Source organism: Typopeltis vanoorti, chromosome 13 (genome assembly GCF_054136105.1).
Source record: "Typopeltis vanoorti isolate ZY-2024b chromosome 13, IOZ_Tvanoo_1.0, whole genome shotgun sequence".
NCBI classification, from domain to species: Eukaryota; Metazoa; Arthropoda; class Arachnida; order Uropygi; family Thelyphonidae; genus Typopeltis; species Typopeltis vanoorti.
The window spans coordinates 6,763,225-6,780,870 of NC_143561.1; the positions used below are offsets into that span (position 1 = coordinate 6,763,225).

At 34.8% G+C, this 17,646-nt stretch overlaps 1 protein-coding gene across 3 annotated transcripts in view; it reads right to left on the reverse strand.

The window, feature by feature from the left end:
* Nucleotides 1-4,380: 4,380 nt before the first annotated feature.
* Nucleotides 4,381-17,646, reverse strand: part of LOC150099910 (transmembrane protein 19-like) — a 51,676-nt gene continuing 38,410 nt past the window's right edge. For all 3 annotated transcript variants that reach the window (XM_090402937.1, XM_090402938.1, XM_090402936.1), the window contains 2 exons: nt 9,813-10,028; nt 4,381-6,004 (listed from right to left, as the gene is read on the reverse strand). In XM_090402937.1, coding sequence (XP_090259063.1) covers nt 5,838-6,004; nt 9,813-10,028 — 383 coding nt within the window. In that variant the 3' untranslated portion in view covers nt 4,381-5,837. The remainder of the gene's footprint in view (nt 6,005-9,812; nt 10,029-17,646) is intronic.

Genomic DNA, 17,646 nt, shown 5'->3' on the forward strand with positions numbered 1-17,646 from the left:
AAATTGAATTTCCTATTGAAAAGAATAACATGTAAGAAATTTTTAAAGTGAATAAAAGTTGAGCAGCTCTCCGATGTGAACTGTAGACTAAAATACACAAAGATTATTGGAAAAAATAATGAAAGAGTTTGAGAAGAGGAATCAAACCTTGGAGATTCAGTGGCAGACTCTGAAGAAAACATTGATTGAATCTGCCAGAGAGAAATGTGGTGAAGTTGTCTGCAAGGATAAAAAAATCAAAACTCCATGGTGGACACAGGAAGTTAAAGAAGCAGTGAAGGAAAAGAAGAAAGCATATCAAAAGTTCCTGTCAAATAAGTCAGCCTGTGCTCTTAGAGAATATAGAGACAAATGCAAGAATGCTAAACACTGTGTAAAATTAGCTAAACAAAAGTCATGGGAGGACTTTGGAAAGATGATAGAAAATAAATATCAAGAAGGTGGCAAAATATTCTGGAGGTTGTTGAAGAAGCTTAGGAATGGAGGAAAGAGTGCTGTAAAAAGAGTTAGAGATGATAAAGGTGACATGAAAACAGGAGAAAAAGATATCCTTGAAGTATGGAGTAATTACTTTGAAAAACTGCTAAATGAAACAAGCAGTGATGACAACACAGTGGTAAAAAACAGACCAGGCATGCAGTCACTAATACATATCCATACTTGAAGTAGAAAAAGCAATCAAAGGCTTGAAATGTGGAAAGTCAGCAGGAGTAGATGATATTCGACCAGAAATGCTGAAGCATGGTGGTAAAAAAGTCTTAGAGTGGTTGCACTGTATAGTTCAGAAAGCCTGGACAGAGGGACGAATTCCCGATGATTGGTGTGGAGTCCTCACAGTACCCATATACAAAAAGGGAAATAAAACTGAATGTAAGAATTACAGAGGTATTTCCCCACTGAGTGTTCCTGGCAAGATCTATGCAAGTATACTTGAGAAATGGTTGAGAATTGTGGAAGAAAAGCTGGGTGAAGAACAAGTTGGATTCAGGCCAAATAGAGGCTGTCAGGATCAGATCTTCACTTTACGACAAATAGTCGAGAAAGTATGGGAATATAACAAAGATCTGTATTTAAGTTTTGTCGATTTGGAAAAGGCATATGACAAGGTGCCAAGAGAGAAGCTATTCAATACGCTGCAGTTATATGGTGTCAATGGGGCATTATATCAAGCAATACTTAGTCTTTATTTGAGTTGTAAGTCAGCAGTTAGGATTGAAGGAAGTACAGGAAGATGGTTTAATATTAAATCTGGTGTAAGACAAGGATGTACGTTATCTCATCTGTTATTCATTATCTATATGGATCACATTATGAAGGAAAGTGGTATTAAACATGATATCAGAATTGGAGATATTAATGTCAGCTCTTTGCTTTATGTGGACGATGTTATACTTCTAAATAAATCTGCTACAAGTCTGCAAGATTCTCTGACTAAATTGAATAGCTGTTATAATAGATATGGTATGAAGGTCAGCAATAAAAAGACAAAGACAATGAAAATAGGCAGAATCATTGAAAATGTCAACTGTGTTTTGAATGGAGAACCTGTGGAACAAGTAAAACATTTCAGCTATTTAGGCACGATTTTTACTGAAGATGGTAAATTAAATATAGAAATAGACAACAGAATCAGCAAAGCTGGTATATGGTAGGAAGTCAATTGAATAAATTCATATGGAATAAGAGAGAAATTAGTCGGAACACTAAATTAGCTGTATACAAGACAGTGTTCAAACCAGTTTTAACTTATGGATCTGAGAGCTGGGTCAGAAGTAAAACAGTTGACCAAAGACTAGAGACCGCAGGTATGAGAGTCCTGTGAAAGATTATGGGAGTGAACAGATGGCATCAATGGCAATATCATATTAAAAACGAGGATATTAGGAAAGAACTTGACATTGTCAGCATCCAGGAATGCGTTAGCAGAGCTAATCTCAGGTGGTATGGGTCACTTAAACAGAATGGACGAGGAAAGATTAGCAAAACAAGTGTTCTCTGCCAGGTTGGCAGCAAAACGACCCAGAGGGAGGCTAAGATATAGGTGGATTGATACGGTACAAAGTGCCTTAGACGATAGAAATATAAGTTCTGATAATGTTGTAGTCTTGACAAGTAACAGACTGATTTGGAGGAAAACTGTAGATAGGAAGTTAGTAATGATGTAATTTTTTTTTCATGTAGTACTATCTTATCCTGTACACCCCTTGAGGGTACATGGCAGGAATGTGATGATGATGATGGAAGGTCGTTTTAGTCCTATGTAACTTATGGAAATTGATGCAGTTCAATCATCACCGGCAGACAATTAGAGATAGTTGGTTCAAGATTATCACTAATTATACACTGCATCCATTGAATAGAGGTGACTAACAAGTGCCGCCATCTCTTTCTACCTAATCCTAACACTAAATTTACTCTCTGAAATAGTGTGGGTTCTATGGTCAATTTTCTTGAGTTAACAGGGAGAGAACCTCTTGCCCGTGCTAGAGATCAACTAACTTGGGAACAGAAAACGCTGTTTTTCTTCCTGCCAGCTGGCACTGTGGATGCATACAGCAGTTTGATTTAGCTACACACGCTCTCCATTATTAGTATAAAATAAAATAAAACCTTAAAAAGCATCTTAGAACCAGACTAAGAATCTCTTATCCTGGACCTCAGGATAAGAGGTCCAGGATGCAACTCCCTGAGTTGCATAGTTGAAACCTGGTACTTTTATCATCAATAGTATAGTGATGGATTGAGCATAATAAAATGCTTGGCAGGTGGGTGCATGCGAAAAATGAGAGAAAACTACAGGGTCCCAAGGATGTGGGATGAGAGCTAGAGTGTGGCAGATATTTGTTTGTTTGGAAAAAAAGAGAGAGATGATATGTATGAGTGGGAAATGCTAAGAGTGGAAATATATCCTTTTTTTGGGAAGGATGGTGAATCTTGCATAATTTGGTTGAACATTAGTAATTATTAGGTATGTACTTAAGTAATGAGTTAGTCTTGGACTATGAGGTTGATTTTCTTCTGGGTGCACGCTCCAGTTTTTCTTTCCCCAATAAAACAGAAGACTAACATATTTAATAGTGTTATATTTACTGTGAAAGTATAAAAACACGAATTTACAAAATTCATGCCATATTCACTCTTACAGAAACCTTACAGATGACCCCTACAAACAATGTAGATGAAATTCTGTGTTTAATTTTGTATGTCAGTTATTCCCACAACCTTTACGCAAAAATATCATATTGGAGACTTAATGGATACAGTACTCAGAAAGTATTAAAACAGAATTTAATACTTCCGATATATTTCGTCTCAGTAAATGAGACATCTGGGATTACAAAAAAACTAATGTAACATCAAAAACAAATAACATACAATACTAAGCCCAACCACGTGGGTGACAGTAAAGTCCTATCTAGGTGGAGTGCCCTGAAGAGTGCTCCACCTAGATAGGACTTTAGATAGACGAAATATATAGGAAGCATTAAATTCTGCTTTAATCCTTTCCGAGTGCTGTATACAATCCATTAAGCCTCCAACAAGATGTCCTCACAGCACTTAAGCCTCTACACACAGTTACACAAAAATAACTTGCACATACTAAACAATTAACCACTTCATCTGCATTAAATTTAAATATGATCTTATTTCCAACATGGACACAAATAGATCATATCTGAATAACCTGAACATACTGAGGTGATGTACTATGGGTATTCCAGTGGGTGTGCTGTGGTAAGGAACAATTATTAAGAAATTATTAAGTTCATATGAAAAGCTTACTTTATTACAAAAAATAAACAAAATTCCATTTATTTCAGTCCTTCATTTCCAAGATGTAAATGATATGTACATTTGGAAGATTTTTTTTTTTTTAATGTCTTTAGCGATTTTTAGACCTTGTGTTTTCGGTTAAAAAAAGTATACACAAAATATCTTCAAACACTGTTTCAAATTATCAATAATGATAAAAATAAATGGTCATTAAAAAAAAAAGTTATCTAACAGAAAACCAAAGGAATAACCAAGTAGATCTAAGCTACCTACTTTTGCAAGCCCACATACCTTTAATTCCTGAGCAAATTTCAGTCAGTGTGAATACACCTGCAAGAGTGTGCTGCTTAATCTCTGCTCCCCTTCAGCTATTAAAAATGCAAGTAGATGCCTTGTTGCAGACTCCTTGTAGGGAATGACATTACTTGCTCTTTTTATATGATTAGTCAAGGAATGCTTCGATGGGCAATGCTTGCTTTATCTGATTTACAGTCACACCGTGAATTTTCTTGATATTTTTAAGTTCATAACTATTTATTTTAAAATAAATAACTGCTACAAATAAAAAAATAATAAATTTATTTCAAATAAATAACTGCTCAAAAATTATTTCTTCACAAATTAACCTGGTGTGTGGCACACACCCAACACACCCAGAATATACTGTATTATTATGTGTACATGAATCATAACATTGCTTTTTTTTAAAACATTTATAACAATGATTTGTTTGGTGTCATAATAACATTAAAATAAGTTATCAACTTATGAAATAGTTCTGCATTTATTAGAAACAAAAACAGAAGTTTACAACACTATAAAAAAACAACTGATACTACAACATTAATGTTCTTCTCATTTGTGCAACAATTCTAAAATAACTCCAATTCATAAATCCAAACCCTGAAATGCACCTAAATACATTCCTTGATTAAATATCACAGTTACATTTATAAATTAGTGACTTTTAAACAGTAATCTGAATGAACGATATATATATATCACTCTGAAATAATAAACATCAGCATGACATAATTTGTGCGTTTTTTTTCCCTCTCCAAAATAAATGGGCAGATTAATTCAATATATATAAGTATGCAACTACTGAAAAACTAATTCCTTAGTATTACTTCAGTTATTTATTTAGATATAAAAATTTCTTTACTCAAAACACTATACTATTTGAGAGGGGGAAGAACTTTGTACACATTTCACAAATCACAAAACAGATTTCTGTAGCACATTAAAATATACTGCAAATAATACAGAAAGAGCAGTAAAAAAATTAACAAAAAATTAAAGAAATAAATAGCTTTTAAATTCGTCAAGATGTTATTCTTCTCAATACAAGAAAAGAAAAAAGTCTAATGATGAAAAAATTACAGTACATTTTTAAATATTAGAAAAGGAAGTGTTCAAGAAACAAAAGCATATAGTACATAATTTAGGAATATAAGTTTTGTTTCTCTACGGAATATTTACAAAGAACAAATCAAAATTAGCCAAATAATCATATAAAAGAAACAAGATCTTAGATCACACATTTAATGTTTTATACATTCAAACACACTGGATAATCCCCCCCCCCCCCGACTAGCATGAAGAGGTATAAGAGAACTCTTGGCTACACATTGGAAAATGAGCCAATTATACCTGGAAGAACACACATTTCAAAATTATATTTACACTTTTAAACACTGGATACACAGGTTCATTTTGAAACTGAACGTTCCAGATTGCAACCAGTGTATATTGTATTTTATAAGTTAATAAGAATAAACAATACTGAAATTATGTTAAATCAAGAAACAAAAACTAACACTTTCAAATGTTAATATAAATAGCAACTATCACATTAACTAAATATTGCTTGACTTAATTTAGTACTGAATAATAAATAAAAAGATCCTTTCATGCACATGGCCAATGATATAATAACTGAAATAGTTATTAAAACATTTCAATGGTTTTTAGAAATGAGTTTCTACTTAAGCATAAAGCACTATTTCAATGTCAATTAATGCAATTCTGCTTAGTACTTTGCAGAAACATTCCAAGAACACTCATGTGAAATAGGTCCACATACACAATGCCATGCGTGGAGCAAACATAGAAGTCAACAGTGAAGATACAAGACTAATTGAATGGCTATCTAAAAAGGAAGTTCCAGAAATATACTGTATTTCTGGACCTGGAACATCAACTACTAGTCCAATTCTTGGATTAAATCCTGAAAAATAAGAAATACCTATTTTAGTGTCTGGTATCTACTTCTAATAGAACAAGTATGGATTAATAAACATAGCAAGCTTATAGTGATAATCAACTTCCATTTTATGAAGATTCAAAACTGTTACTATTCCCGACTTAATGTAAGAAACAAAAGGTAACGGTACAAACTGAGTAGAAGAGTAGTGAATAGTTGACATATGGAGAAAATACAATGTGGATAAAGAAAAGCAGATCTTCTGTAGTACTGCTGATATAGACAATGCCCTATGGTTGGAGAGATGGGTTTGAACCCTATCCAGGTCATGAAAACTTCAAATAAAGATAAGTTAACAAGTCACAGATGGAGGTCGTAGGTTTTTCCTCCTGTAAGACAGACAACCTGGCAGAGAATACACACAACTGTCTGCTAAGTCTATCAATCATCCTATTAGAGCATTAATTAAGTTTCTATGAAGCCAAATTACTTGAGGCAATTCAGCTAACATGCATAGGGAAGATGAATGAATATGGAAGTTAGAAGAGGGGAAAGAGTTTGAAGATTTAAATACAGTAAGTATAAGAAATGGGGAAGAAACTAAAGGGAGCTTTCAGGTTGCTTTAACAGAAAAATAGGCACTTTAGTTATGCCATCATCTAACGAGTACTAGAATATGGGAGCACATGAAACGTAGTAGAAATTTTAACAAGTTGTAGTGATATCACCTTTATAATTGTGAATATCATAGGTGATGCCCTCTAGTAACCAAATATGGGATAGAGAAAATCTGTTGCCTCTAGTCTTTGGTCAAGTGTTTATTTCTGACACAGCTCTCAGATCCACAAGTTAAAATTGGTTTGAACACCATCTTGTATACAGCTAATTTAGTGTTTTGACTAATTTCCCCTTATTCCATATAAATTTATTCAGTTGACTTCCTACCATACCAGCTTTGTTGATTCTGTTGTCTATTTCCATATTTAATTTACCATTTTCACTAAAAATCAGGCCTAAGTAACTGAAATGTTTTACTTGTTTTAGTATTTTCAGGGAAGATACAGTAGACAGGACAGGGATTGAGGTACTACTGATATCAGATGAATTGCAGCCAACAAGAGTAGGGCTGATGGCAGTTCTTTTGAGTCAATCTAGTGTGAGATTGAGGTTTAGGGTGGGTGGGTTGGGTGCAGGGATGATGTGGAAGACATGCATCAGCAGATCAGTACAATGAATGCAAGTCGAGTAATTATTGTGAAGGACTTCAACTTCAGAGATAGACTAGAAGGATGCAAAGATCACATAGCAGAAACAAAATGAAATTTATACACTTATTGATAGAATTACTTGAAGCAGAATGTGATGGAGAGGAGACTCAGGGTTCAAGAGTGTTGAATCTGGTTACTGTTGAGCTTCTGAGTGACCACTTTGCATGGGTATATCATCCGAGTGAAGATATTATTCTAGCAGAGATGGCAGGGACTGATGTAAGAACAGAAGTTGATGAATTGGAGGTATTTAGGATATTGCAGAATCTGAATTCAGCAGCAGGATTGGATGAGATATTGGCTCATGTTTTACAAGAATGTGCAGGGGAACTGGCAATGCCTTTGACTGGGCTCTTTGGCTCAGCTCTGGCAAAGTCCTAGGAGTGGAAGGAGAGCATAATAATTCCTTTTTGTAAAGGAGGATCTAAGTCTGTGGTAGCAAATAAATCAGTCTCTCAGGAGTAGTGATAAAATTACTCAAAAAGAGAATTCAGGAATGGGTGGATAAGAATATGGTACTCTATGAGAGGGTAGCATTGCTTTATGAAGGGTTGGTCATGCCTTAGTATTCTACTCAATTTTAGTAGAATGTAAATTCTACTAAAACAGAATGACAGATGACCTGGATAAAGGGAATGGTTACACAATGATACTGCTGGATTTTGCAAAGACATCTGGTAGGATACATGGAACTCTGTTATGCAAACTGCAACAAATGGAGATGGAGATGGATATGAAACTGGTGATATTGATACAAGGGTGGCTGATGGACAGATACCAAAAAGAAGTATATGGAGGAGCAAAATTCAGGAAAAGGCAGGTGACTAGTGTGTCACTGTGCTTGGTGTTTATTTTGTAGATAAATGATATAGGAAATAATTTGAAAAGAGATGTTCAGTTGTTTGTTGATGATGCAAAGGGTAAGGTAATAATTAATTGAAGGAATGTAGAGAGGGCAGAATGATTTAAATAGGCTGACAGTATGGGCAAAACATAATGGATGTCAATTTAATCAGGAAAAGTGTGAAGTTATGCATTTTGAGATAACAAAAACTGTGTACTACACAGAGAGAACCGTACTCCAGGAAACTGATGAAGCCAGGAATATGGGGATAGTAATAGAGAGTTGAAGTTCAGAGGATATATTGCTAAAGTAGTAGCCAGAGGTAGCTCACAGGATTACTTGGTTTTCAAAGAACAACACCAACAAACAGAGATAAGGAAGTTATCATTCCTCTTTATAAAAGCTTGGTATGACCACATCTGGATTACTGTGCTCAGGTCTGATCCTCTCCACAACTTCCTCCTTCCCAAAAAAGCCCAAGTAATCAGACCTGAGCAGCACAGTAATCCAGATGTGATCATACCAAGCCAGTGATGAGGGACCAAGATGGTGAGTGGAATACTCCCTATGAGAAAAGATTGATGCTTTGTAGTTGTAAAAGTTGGCTGATAGGTAAAAAAAGGATGGATATGATAGAAACATTTAAATTACTTAAAGGATTTTTATATAAAGGAATAAGTTTTAATATAAAGGAAATATTTCAGCACTTGGTTAGAAGGGACAGGACATAAGCTCTCATTGCTTTTACTAGAATGAGCAGTTGTTCATAAACTTGATTTCTCTTGTGATAGGTCAGTTATTCTCATCATCAAGAGATCATTCCTTAAAGTTGGGTAAGAGGGCAATCACAGCAAGGGTGTGAGGACTAGATTTTTCATGTGGAGAGATGAATGAATGGAATGGGTTGCCAGAGTCAGTTGTGAGTGCTTTGTCTGTAAATGGTTTCAAGGAGAGGTATGATAGATATTGTGTCAACAGTTCGGTCTCAGAGTCTTAGGACTCCATGGAGGTGCCTGTGCAATAATAATAATCATTATCATTACATATAGTCTACTCTTGCTGCAGCAAACACCAATTAAGGCATATTCATTCACCATAACTAATAATCTGATGAATATAAGAATAAATCAGTAATCGCAGTTTCTTTGTAGTGCAGTCAAGTAGTTGCCAGCCTCAATGAAATGCAAGTATTTTTACTTTTGAGAAACTGCTTCCTCTCCTCATGTCAAAAGTCAAAGGACAGCATTAACATAACATAGTAAAACATGATGCTGATGAGATTAACTGACCTATCACAAGAGAAATCAAGTTTATGAACAACTGGTCATTCTAGTGAAAGCAATAAGAGCTTATGCAAATACAGCTGCAGAACAAACATCACAGCCTGAAGACAACGGCAACATATTTCAAGTAAAAAATATGTGCACTATTTTTAAAACTTAATGTTTTTTTCAAATAAAATTAAATTTTAAGTCTTAGAGAAGCTCTACAGCAGTTAATGAAAAAAAAAAACTGTACTATAAAGTTTCTACATTTTAAATAAACAGAATATACACAAGAAAATATACACAATATACACAGGGGTAGAGCAAATTTTGGATTACTACCCATTTATTCTTAACATTTTTAGAGATGGAAAAAAAAAAAGAAAATGCAGTAATCAGAAACTAATTTCTTGAAAAAAAAACTTCCATGTGACAAAATATGCATAAATGCATACCTGAATATTGTAATGTTGCTCCAAGAATAGATGTCAGTAAAGCACCAAAAAAGCCAGCAAATGTTGCTAAAAGAACTACAGGCCACTGTGGAATACTTTCTCCCAACATTCTCATACCAAGGCAAAGAAGCAATGCAACATAATATCCCAAACCTACTGCAGCTCCACCTAGAGCACTACAGAAAATGCCACGTACTGTTACAGCTCCTATAGTTCCTAGAAAAATAAATGAATATTTTAAATTTAAATTTTAATTGCATTATTTAACAGAAATACAGGGATGGATATATATATATATATAAAACGAGAAAAGTTTGGCTATTTTTTTTTATACATTTATACCCTATAGTAACCAATGTGGCCAAAATGCACAGGGTTTCCTTTTTATTCAAGAAAGGATAAACTATCTCTGGATCCAATGACTAAAATTTGTATGAATAGTTTTATGCTGGCATGAATGGATAGCAACATAAAACTGATTTTCACCTCAATGATTTTATTTTGGTCAAAGCAGTATAACTGAGAGGAGACCTCCACATAGCCTTTAAAGGAATGCGGATAACCGACCAGGGCTTCTGACCTAATGTCCAATCCTCACCTTCTTGTGGTGCACACTGTTGGGTATCTACTTGGATACTGAGCGAATGAGGATGGGCTGGCAATTTGGGATTTAGCCGACCAAATTGTATTCTTATTGGCTTAAACCAATACAAAAAATGATGGTACAACATGACAAAATTTCATGCCGGCTGGGGCGTCACCGGTTAAACAAGGCACCTGTTGTTTTCAGCAGGGAACCAGGACGAAATCAAATTGGCCTTTAAATGTTCCAGTAGCGAAAAGTCAGCTACTGGAACAAATCTGAAAGCACACTCCAACTTAACATCACCAGAGTTAAAGATCGGTACTATCAACATAAGAAGCCTGAATGGCAAAGAAATGAAGCTAGCTGAAGAATTAGATAAGTACCAGATTGACATAATAGGGGTGACTGAAACAAAAAAAGACAAAAACTGGTGAGATCTTTCTGAGCAATAAATACAAAATGTTATACTCAGAAAATGACAATCAAGGAAAAGAAGGAGTAGCCATAGTATTCAACACAAAATACGAGACTAATCTTGAATGGTAGGCAGTCTCAAGTAGAGTGATGTGGGCAAATATCAGAATGGGAAATTGGACAATGAGACTTATTTGTGCCTGTGGCCCCACAGAAGGTTCTACTAAGGTAGAAATGAAGGAAATTTTTGATGCTTTAGAAAAAGCAAATGACACAATGAAAAAGGAAACGATCCTCTATTTAGATCCTTGTTGGAGATCTAAATAGAGAGTAGGAAATGATTGTCAGACATACAAAAATGTTTTGGGAAAATTTGGAGAAAAGAGCAAAGCTAATAATAATGGCAAATACCTTTTGGATTTCTGCTCAGGACATTGACTGGTTATTACTAACACCATGTTCCAACATATATAAAAATGTACACAAATTCACATGGAGAGAAGAGGCAAGTAATAAGAAAAGTCTCTTTAACTATGCTATTGTTGACAGTGATGTTTTCTACCCGGTGCAGGACACCAGAGTGCAGAGGATTTGAAATTGGAAGCGATCACTATTTAGTCTTGAGCAGGATAAAATTGAATTTCATATTGAAAAGAATAACATGTAAGAAAGTTTTAAAGCGAATAAAAGTTTAGCAGTTCTCAGATGTGAACTGTAGACATACAAATATTATTCAAGAAAAAATTAAAGAGTTTGAGAACAGTAACCAAACCTTGGAGATTCAGTGGCAAGTCTTGCAGAAAACATTGATTGATTCAACCAAAGAGGTATGTGGTTAGGCTGTCTGTATGGAAAGAAAAATCAGATCTCCATGGTGGACACAGGAAGTTAAAGAGGCAGTGAAGGAAAAGAAGAAAGCATATCAAAAGTTCCTGGCAAATAAGTCAGCTATTGCTCTTAGAAAAATACAGAGACAAATGTAAGAAGTGCAACACTGTGTAAAACTAGCTAAACAAAAGTAATGGGAGGACTTTGGCAAGAACATAGAAAATAAATATCAAGAAAGTGGTAAGATATTCTGGAGATTATTGAAGAAGCTTAGAAATGGAGGAAAGAGTGCTGTAAAAGGAGTTAGAGATGATAAAGGTGACATGAAAAGAGGAGAAAAATATATCCTTGTAGTATGGAGTAATTACTTTGAAAATTTGCTAAATGAAACAAGCAGTGATGACAGCACAGTGGTAAAAAACACTCAACAGGCATACAGTCAGGAATACATATCTTTACATTACGCCTGTATGTGAAGTAGAAAAAGCCATCAAAGGCTTGAAATGTGGAAAGGCAGCAGGAGTAGATGATATTCGACCAGAAATGCTGAAATATGGTGGTATGCCTGTTGAGTGTTTTTTACCACTGTGCTGTCATCACTGCTTGTTTCATTTAGCAATTTTTCAAAGTAATTACTCCATACTACAAGGATATATTTTTCGCTGTACCCACATTATATATGGGTACAGCTCTACTCCAATCATCGGGAATTAGTCCCTCTGTCCAGGCTTTCTGAACTATGCAGTATTACAGTGGCTGCACTGCATAGTTCAGAAAGCCTGGACAGAGGGACTAATTCCCGATGATTGGAGTAGAGCTGTACCCATATATAAAAAGGGAAATAAAACTGAATGTGAAAATTACAGAGATATTTCCCTACTGAGTGTTCCTGCAAGATCTATGCAAGTATACTTGAGAAACGATTGAGAAGAATTGTGGAAGAAAAGATTGGTGACGAACAAGCTGGATTCAGGCCAAATAGAGGCTGTCAGGATCAACTCTTCACTTTACAACAAATAGTTGAGAAAGCATGGGAATATAACAAAGATCTGTATTTAAGTTTTGTCGATCTCGAAAATGCACATGAAAAAGTGTCAAGAGAGAGAAGCTATTCAATACGCTACAGTTACATGGTGTCAATGGGGCATTATATCAAGCAATAATTAGTCTTTATTTGAGTTGTAAGTTAGCAGTTAGAACTGAAGGAAGTACAGGAAGATGGTTTAATGTTAAATCTAGTGTGAGACAAGGATGTACATTATCCCATCTGTTATTCATTATCTATATGGATCACATTATGAAGGAAAGTGGTATTAAACATGATATCCGAATTGGAGATATTAATGTCAGCTCTTTGCTTTATGCGGACGATGTTATACTTCTAAATAAATCTGCTACAAGTTTGCAAGATTCCCTGACTAATTGAATAACTGTTGTAATAGATATGGTATGAAGATCAGCAATAAAAAGACAAAGAGAATGAAAATAGGCAGAATCATTGAAAATGTCAACTGCGTTGTGAATGGAGAACCTGTGGAACAAGTAAAACATTTCAGCTACTTAAGCACGATTTTTACTGGAGATGGTAAATTAAATAAGGAAATAGACAACAGAATCAACAAAGGTGGTATGGTAGGAAGTCAATTGGATAAATTCATATGGAATAAGAGAGAAATTAGTCAGTACACTAAATTAGCTGTATACAAGACAGTGTTCAAACCAGTTTTAACTTATGGATCTTAGAGCTGGGTCAGAAGTAAAACACTTGACCAAAGACTAGAGACCGCAAATATGAGTCCTGAGAAAGATTAGAGGCGTGAACAGATTACATTGATGGCAATGTGATATTAGAAACGAGGATATTAGGAAAGAACTTGACATTGTCAGCATCCAGGAATGTGTTAGCAGAGCTAATCTCAGGTGGTATGGTCACTGAAACAGAATGGGCGAGGAAAGATTAGCTAAACAAGTGTTCTCTGCCAAATTTGGCAGGAAAACGACTCACAGGAAGACTAAGATATAGGTGGATTGATACGGTACAAAGTGCCTTAGACGATAGAAATATAAGATCTGATAATGTTGGAGTCTTGACAAGTAACAGACTAATTTGGAGGAAAATTGTAGATAGGAAGTTAGAAATGAACGTAAATTTTTCATGTAGTACTATCACATCCTGTACACCCCTTGAGGGTATTTGATGATTTTATTTTGACCCCTAAATAATGCAAACTAAACTTCAAAACTTTTATTATGCTAGTTAATTATAATAATTCCAACTCCACAATTTTGAAGAGTATAATATCTACTCTGATGCATAATATAAAAATTATGCATCATTAGTACTCTTGAGTTAAGCTTTTGGCTGTAGTGCTATAGCACTACAGCCGAAAGCTTTGGACATACAAATAGTATATCCTATGGAAAATGTTTTCTGAAAGAAAAGTATTTATCAGTTCTTAGAAATAAACACTCTTAAATGTTTTGCATTGTATGATATCCTATTTAGCAATATCAGGTTATCTTTCACTATTTTTTTTTTCCAGCAACAGTCAATTTTTGAATAACTAAATAAAAAAGGGAAGGATGACTTATTTTTGTTATACATGTAAACAGCATTTCACTAGATATATAATGAAATGCATTATTTCTTGTAATCAGAAATTTCTTTATTAATGCGACATATGAAAAAAAAAAAATCTTTCTATGATGAAGGCCTATCACAAACTGATTTAACTGCAATATTTATTTGTAAAAAGAATACCTCTAATTTAGCAATTTTATTACTTTAAGTTAAAAAAGGAGAGAAGAAAATATTGAATTTTGCAATGATGTTTTCATGCTGTTAAATAATTGTAGTCTTTGCAACAAGTGATGATTTTACTTTTGTCTCATTGCCATGTTGCTTGCAGCAACAGCCAGTAATATGCTTGCAAAGTTTGTACTTCCAAAGAGGAAGTTGATATAGCGAGAGAGAGAATAACAGAACAGCTGTTGTGTCGATTAGAAGAGAACACATTCTAAAATGTTTGAAGTTTAGGGGAAGAAATAGTTTAAAAAAATTCTTAAGCCAAAAAGGTGGAAAAGAGCATTATGAGAGAAACAAAAAGTTATCCTGAAATTAATGGATGAATTTCTTTGAAAGGAAGGATTTGGTATGGGTAAGTGATATATAGTTTCTCCCTAAGCAAAAGACTTTTTGTTGCTTAAATTAATAAATAAGTCTGCTATTTAACCATGTTAAGTCTGTAAAACTCTCAACTTACTAAATTCACAATTTTCCCCTGATATATTTCAGCTATTTAAATTCACAGTACAGGCAAAATATTTTACATGGAAAGGGAGAATATACAAACAATTAGATGGGACAGCTATAGGATCCCCCCCCCAGCCAACTTCTACATAGAACATCTGGAAAGGTTAACTATCAACACAGCCACTCTCAAACCTAGTCTCTGGCTATACTATGTTGATAATGTGTTTGCTATTTGGCCACATGGCCCAGACACATTAAATACATTTTTAGTGCATCTAAATAGCCAGCACCCTAAAATCCATTTTACAATGGAACTAGAAGCCAATGACTGTCAGCCCTTCCTGGACACACTGATCACACATCTTCCAGAAGGTTCCTTATCATTCTCAGTTTATAGAAAACCCACAAGTACAGAGAGATCAGCCAATTAGATTTCAATGGCTACTGTTAAGAGTAGAAGAAACTGTGCTTTATAAGTTTGAAGTTAACTTTTTGTTTAGATGTTCTCATCAAATCCTGTGATCTTGAAGAGAAGAAACAAGAAATCTCGTGTGATTTTAAAGTTTGGGAAGACTTTGGTAAGAACATAGAAAATAAATATGGTATCTTAAAAACACTAACCCATAGAGCTAGAGCAATTTGTTCCAATGACATTGCTCTCACTACTGAACTTTCTCACCTGCATCACACCTTCCTGACCAATGGCTATAATCTCCATAAGATAGATAAAATACTAAATGCTCCCCAAAAATCCCCACTGTCTACCACAGAAGACTACAACAAAACTATCACCATGCCATACATTAAAGGCACATCTGAAAAGATATCTAGGGTGCTTAACAAACACCAACTATGCACCATATTTAAACCTCGTGAAATTGGCAACTCTCATCTGTTCACCTAAGGACAGATTCTTTCTTTTATCACATCCAGGAGTCTATGAAGTGCCCTGTTCATGTCATCGAGCCTACTATGGACAGACAGGAAGAACTGTAGACATCCGCCTCAGTGAACACAAAAAATATATCCAGCACTTTCGCTATGGCAAGTCAGGTCTGGTAGACCATGCTTTGGATACCCCTTGCACACAGGATCAATTGGAAAAAAACAAAAGTACTGCACAGAAACTTTTACAAGTCAGAGAGATTGTTCCTGGAATCAACAGAAGCCTTGAAACATACTCCAAACTTGAACAAGTTATATAAATCTACCAAAGATTTGGGAGACAGTCATCCTAAGATCAAATTAATATGTTTTTTTTTTTTTTTCAAAACTTTGGACCACTTTTTTTTTTAAACTTAGATGGCACCTAATTAGGACTTTAGTCTTTGTGCTGGATGCTACAATTACTCATACTAGTCCCACTGTACACCGGCTTGCAGTTATCTCCCTACTGTAACAAACTTTGTTTGTGTGCTCTGAAGATGCTGGATATAATACTAACGAAATATTAGCATTTAAGTTAATCAACAGTTATTTTCTTATTAATCTGTGTTCGCATCGATATCGTTAAAATCCAATCAACAAGTCTGTTACTTGACATGTCAAGCAGCAAATGTTTTCTAGTTAAACGTTGTATACTGAAAGAGATGAACTTTTGTGTGTGTCCAAGAATAAGCAAAAGTTTCCACAAGAAAAAAGGGAACTTTAAAATTATCTTTGTATTTCTAATATGCTAACGTTAAAGAAGATATGAAAGAAGAATATGTTCTTTCTTATGAAAAGTTACATACAAATTATCTTTTTGCTTTCAAACTAAAACAAGTATCAGCCAATTAGATTTCAATGGCTACTGTTAAGAGCAGAAGAAACTGTGCTTTAAAATTTGAAGTTAACTTTTTGTTTAGGTGTTCTCATCAAATCCTGTGATCTTGAAGAGAAGAAACAAGAAATCTTTTGTGATTTTAAAGTTTGGGAAGACTTTGGTAAGAATATAGAAAATAAATAGCAGGAAGGTAGAAGAAAAATATTCTGGAGACTGTTGGAAAAAGCTCAGAAATGGAGGCAAGAAAACTGGAGAAAAAGATATCCTTGATGTATTGAGTAATTACTTTGAAAAATTGCTAAATAAAACAAACAGTGATAGTACAGTGGTAAACATGCATGCAATCAGGAATACATATCCATACAGCCTGAAATGTGGAAAGGCAGCAAGAGTAGATGATATGATAGAGGTCTATAAACTTTTGAATGGGTGTTATAACAATTCAAATGATGAAATTTTTCGTTATATGGAAGGCGGGGAGAGAACAGAGGGGCATCCATGGAAGTTAAGGTTGTTCTCAGTCAAGAAAGGGTCAAGAGCTAGGTTTTTCTCCCAGAGAGCAGTGAGTACATGGAACAATTTGCCCTTACAGGTAGTGAGTGCATCTAGTGTAAATGAATTTAAGGGAAGGTATGATAGCTGGGTTGGGTAATTTACAGCCTCCCTCGATGAGTCCTTGACTCCCTGGAGGTCTCAGATAATAATAATAGACCAGGAATGCTGAAGTATGGAGGTATAAAAGTCTTGCAGTGGCTGCACTGCATAGTTTAAAAGGCCTAGACAGAGGGATGAATTCCAAATGATTGGGGTAGAGCTTTCATAACACCCATATATAAAAAAGGAAATAAAATTGAATGCGAGATTTACAGAGGTATTTCCCTTATGAGTGTTCTGGTAAGATTTATGCTTGAGAAATAGTTGAAAAGGATTGCAGAAGGGAAGCTTGGTGAAGAACGAGCTGAATCCAGGCCAAATAGAGGCTGTCAGG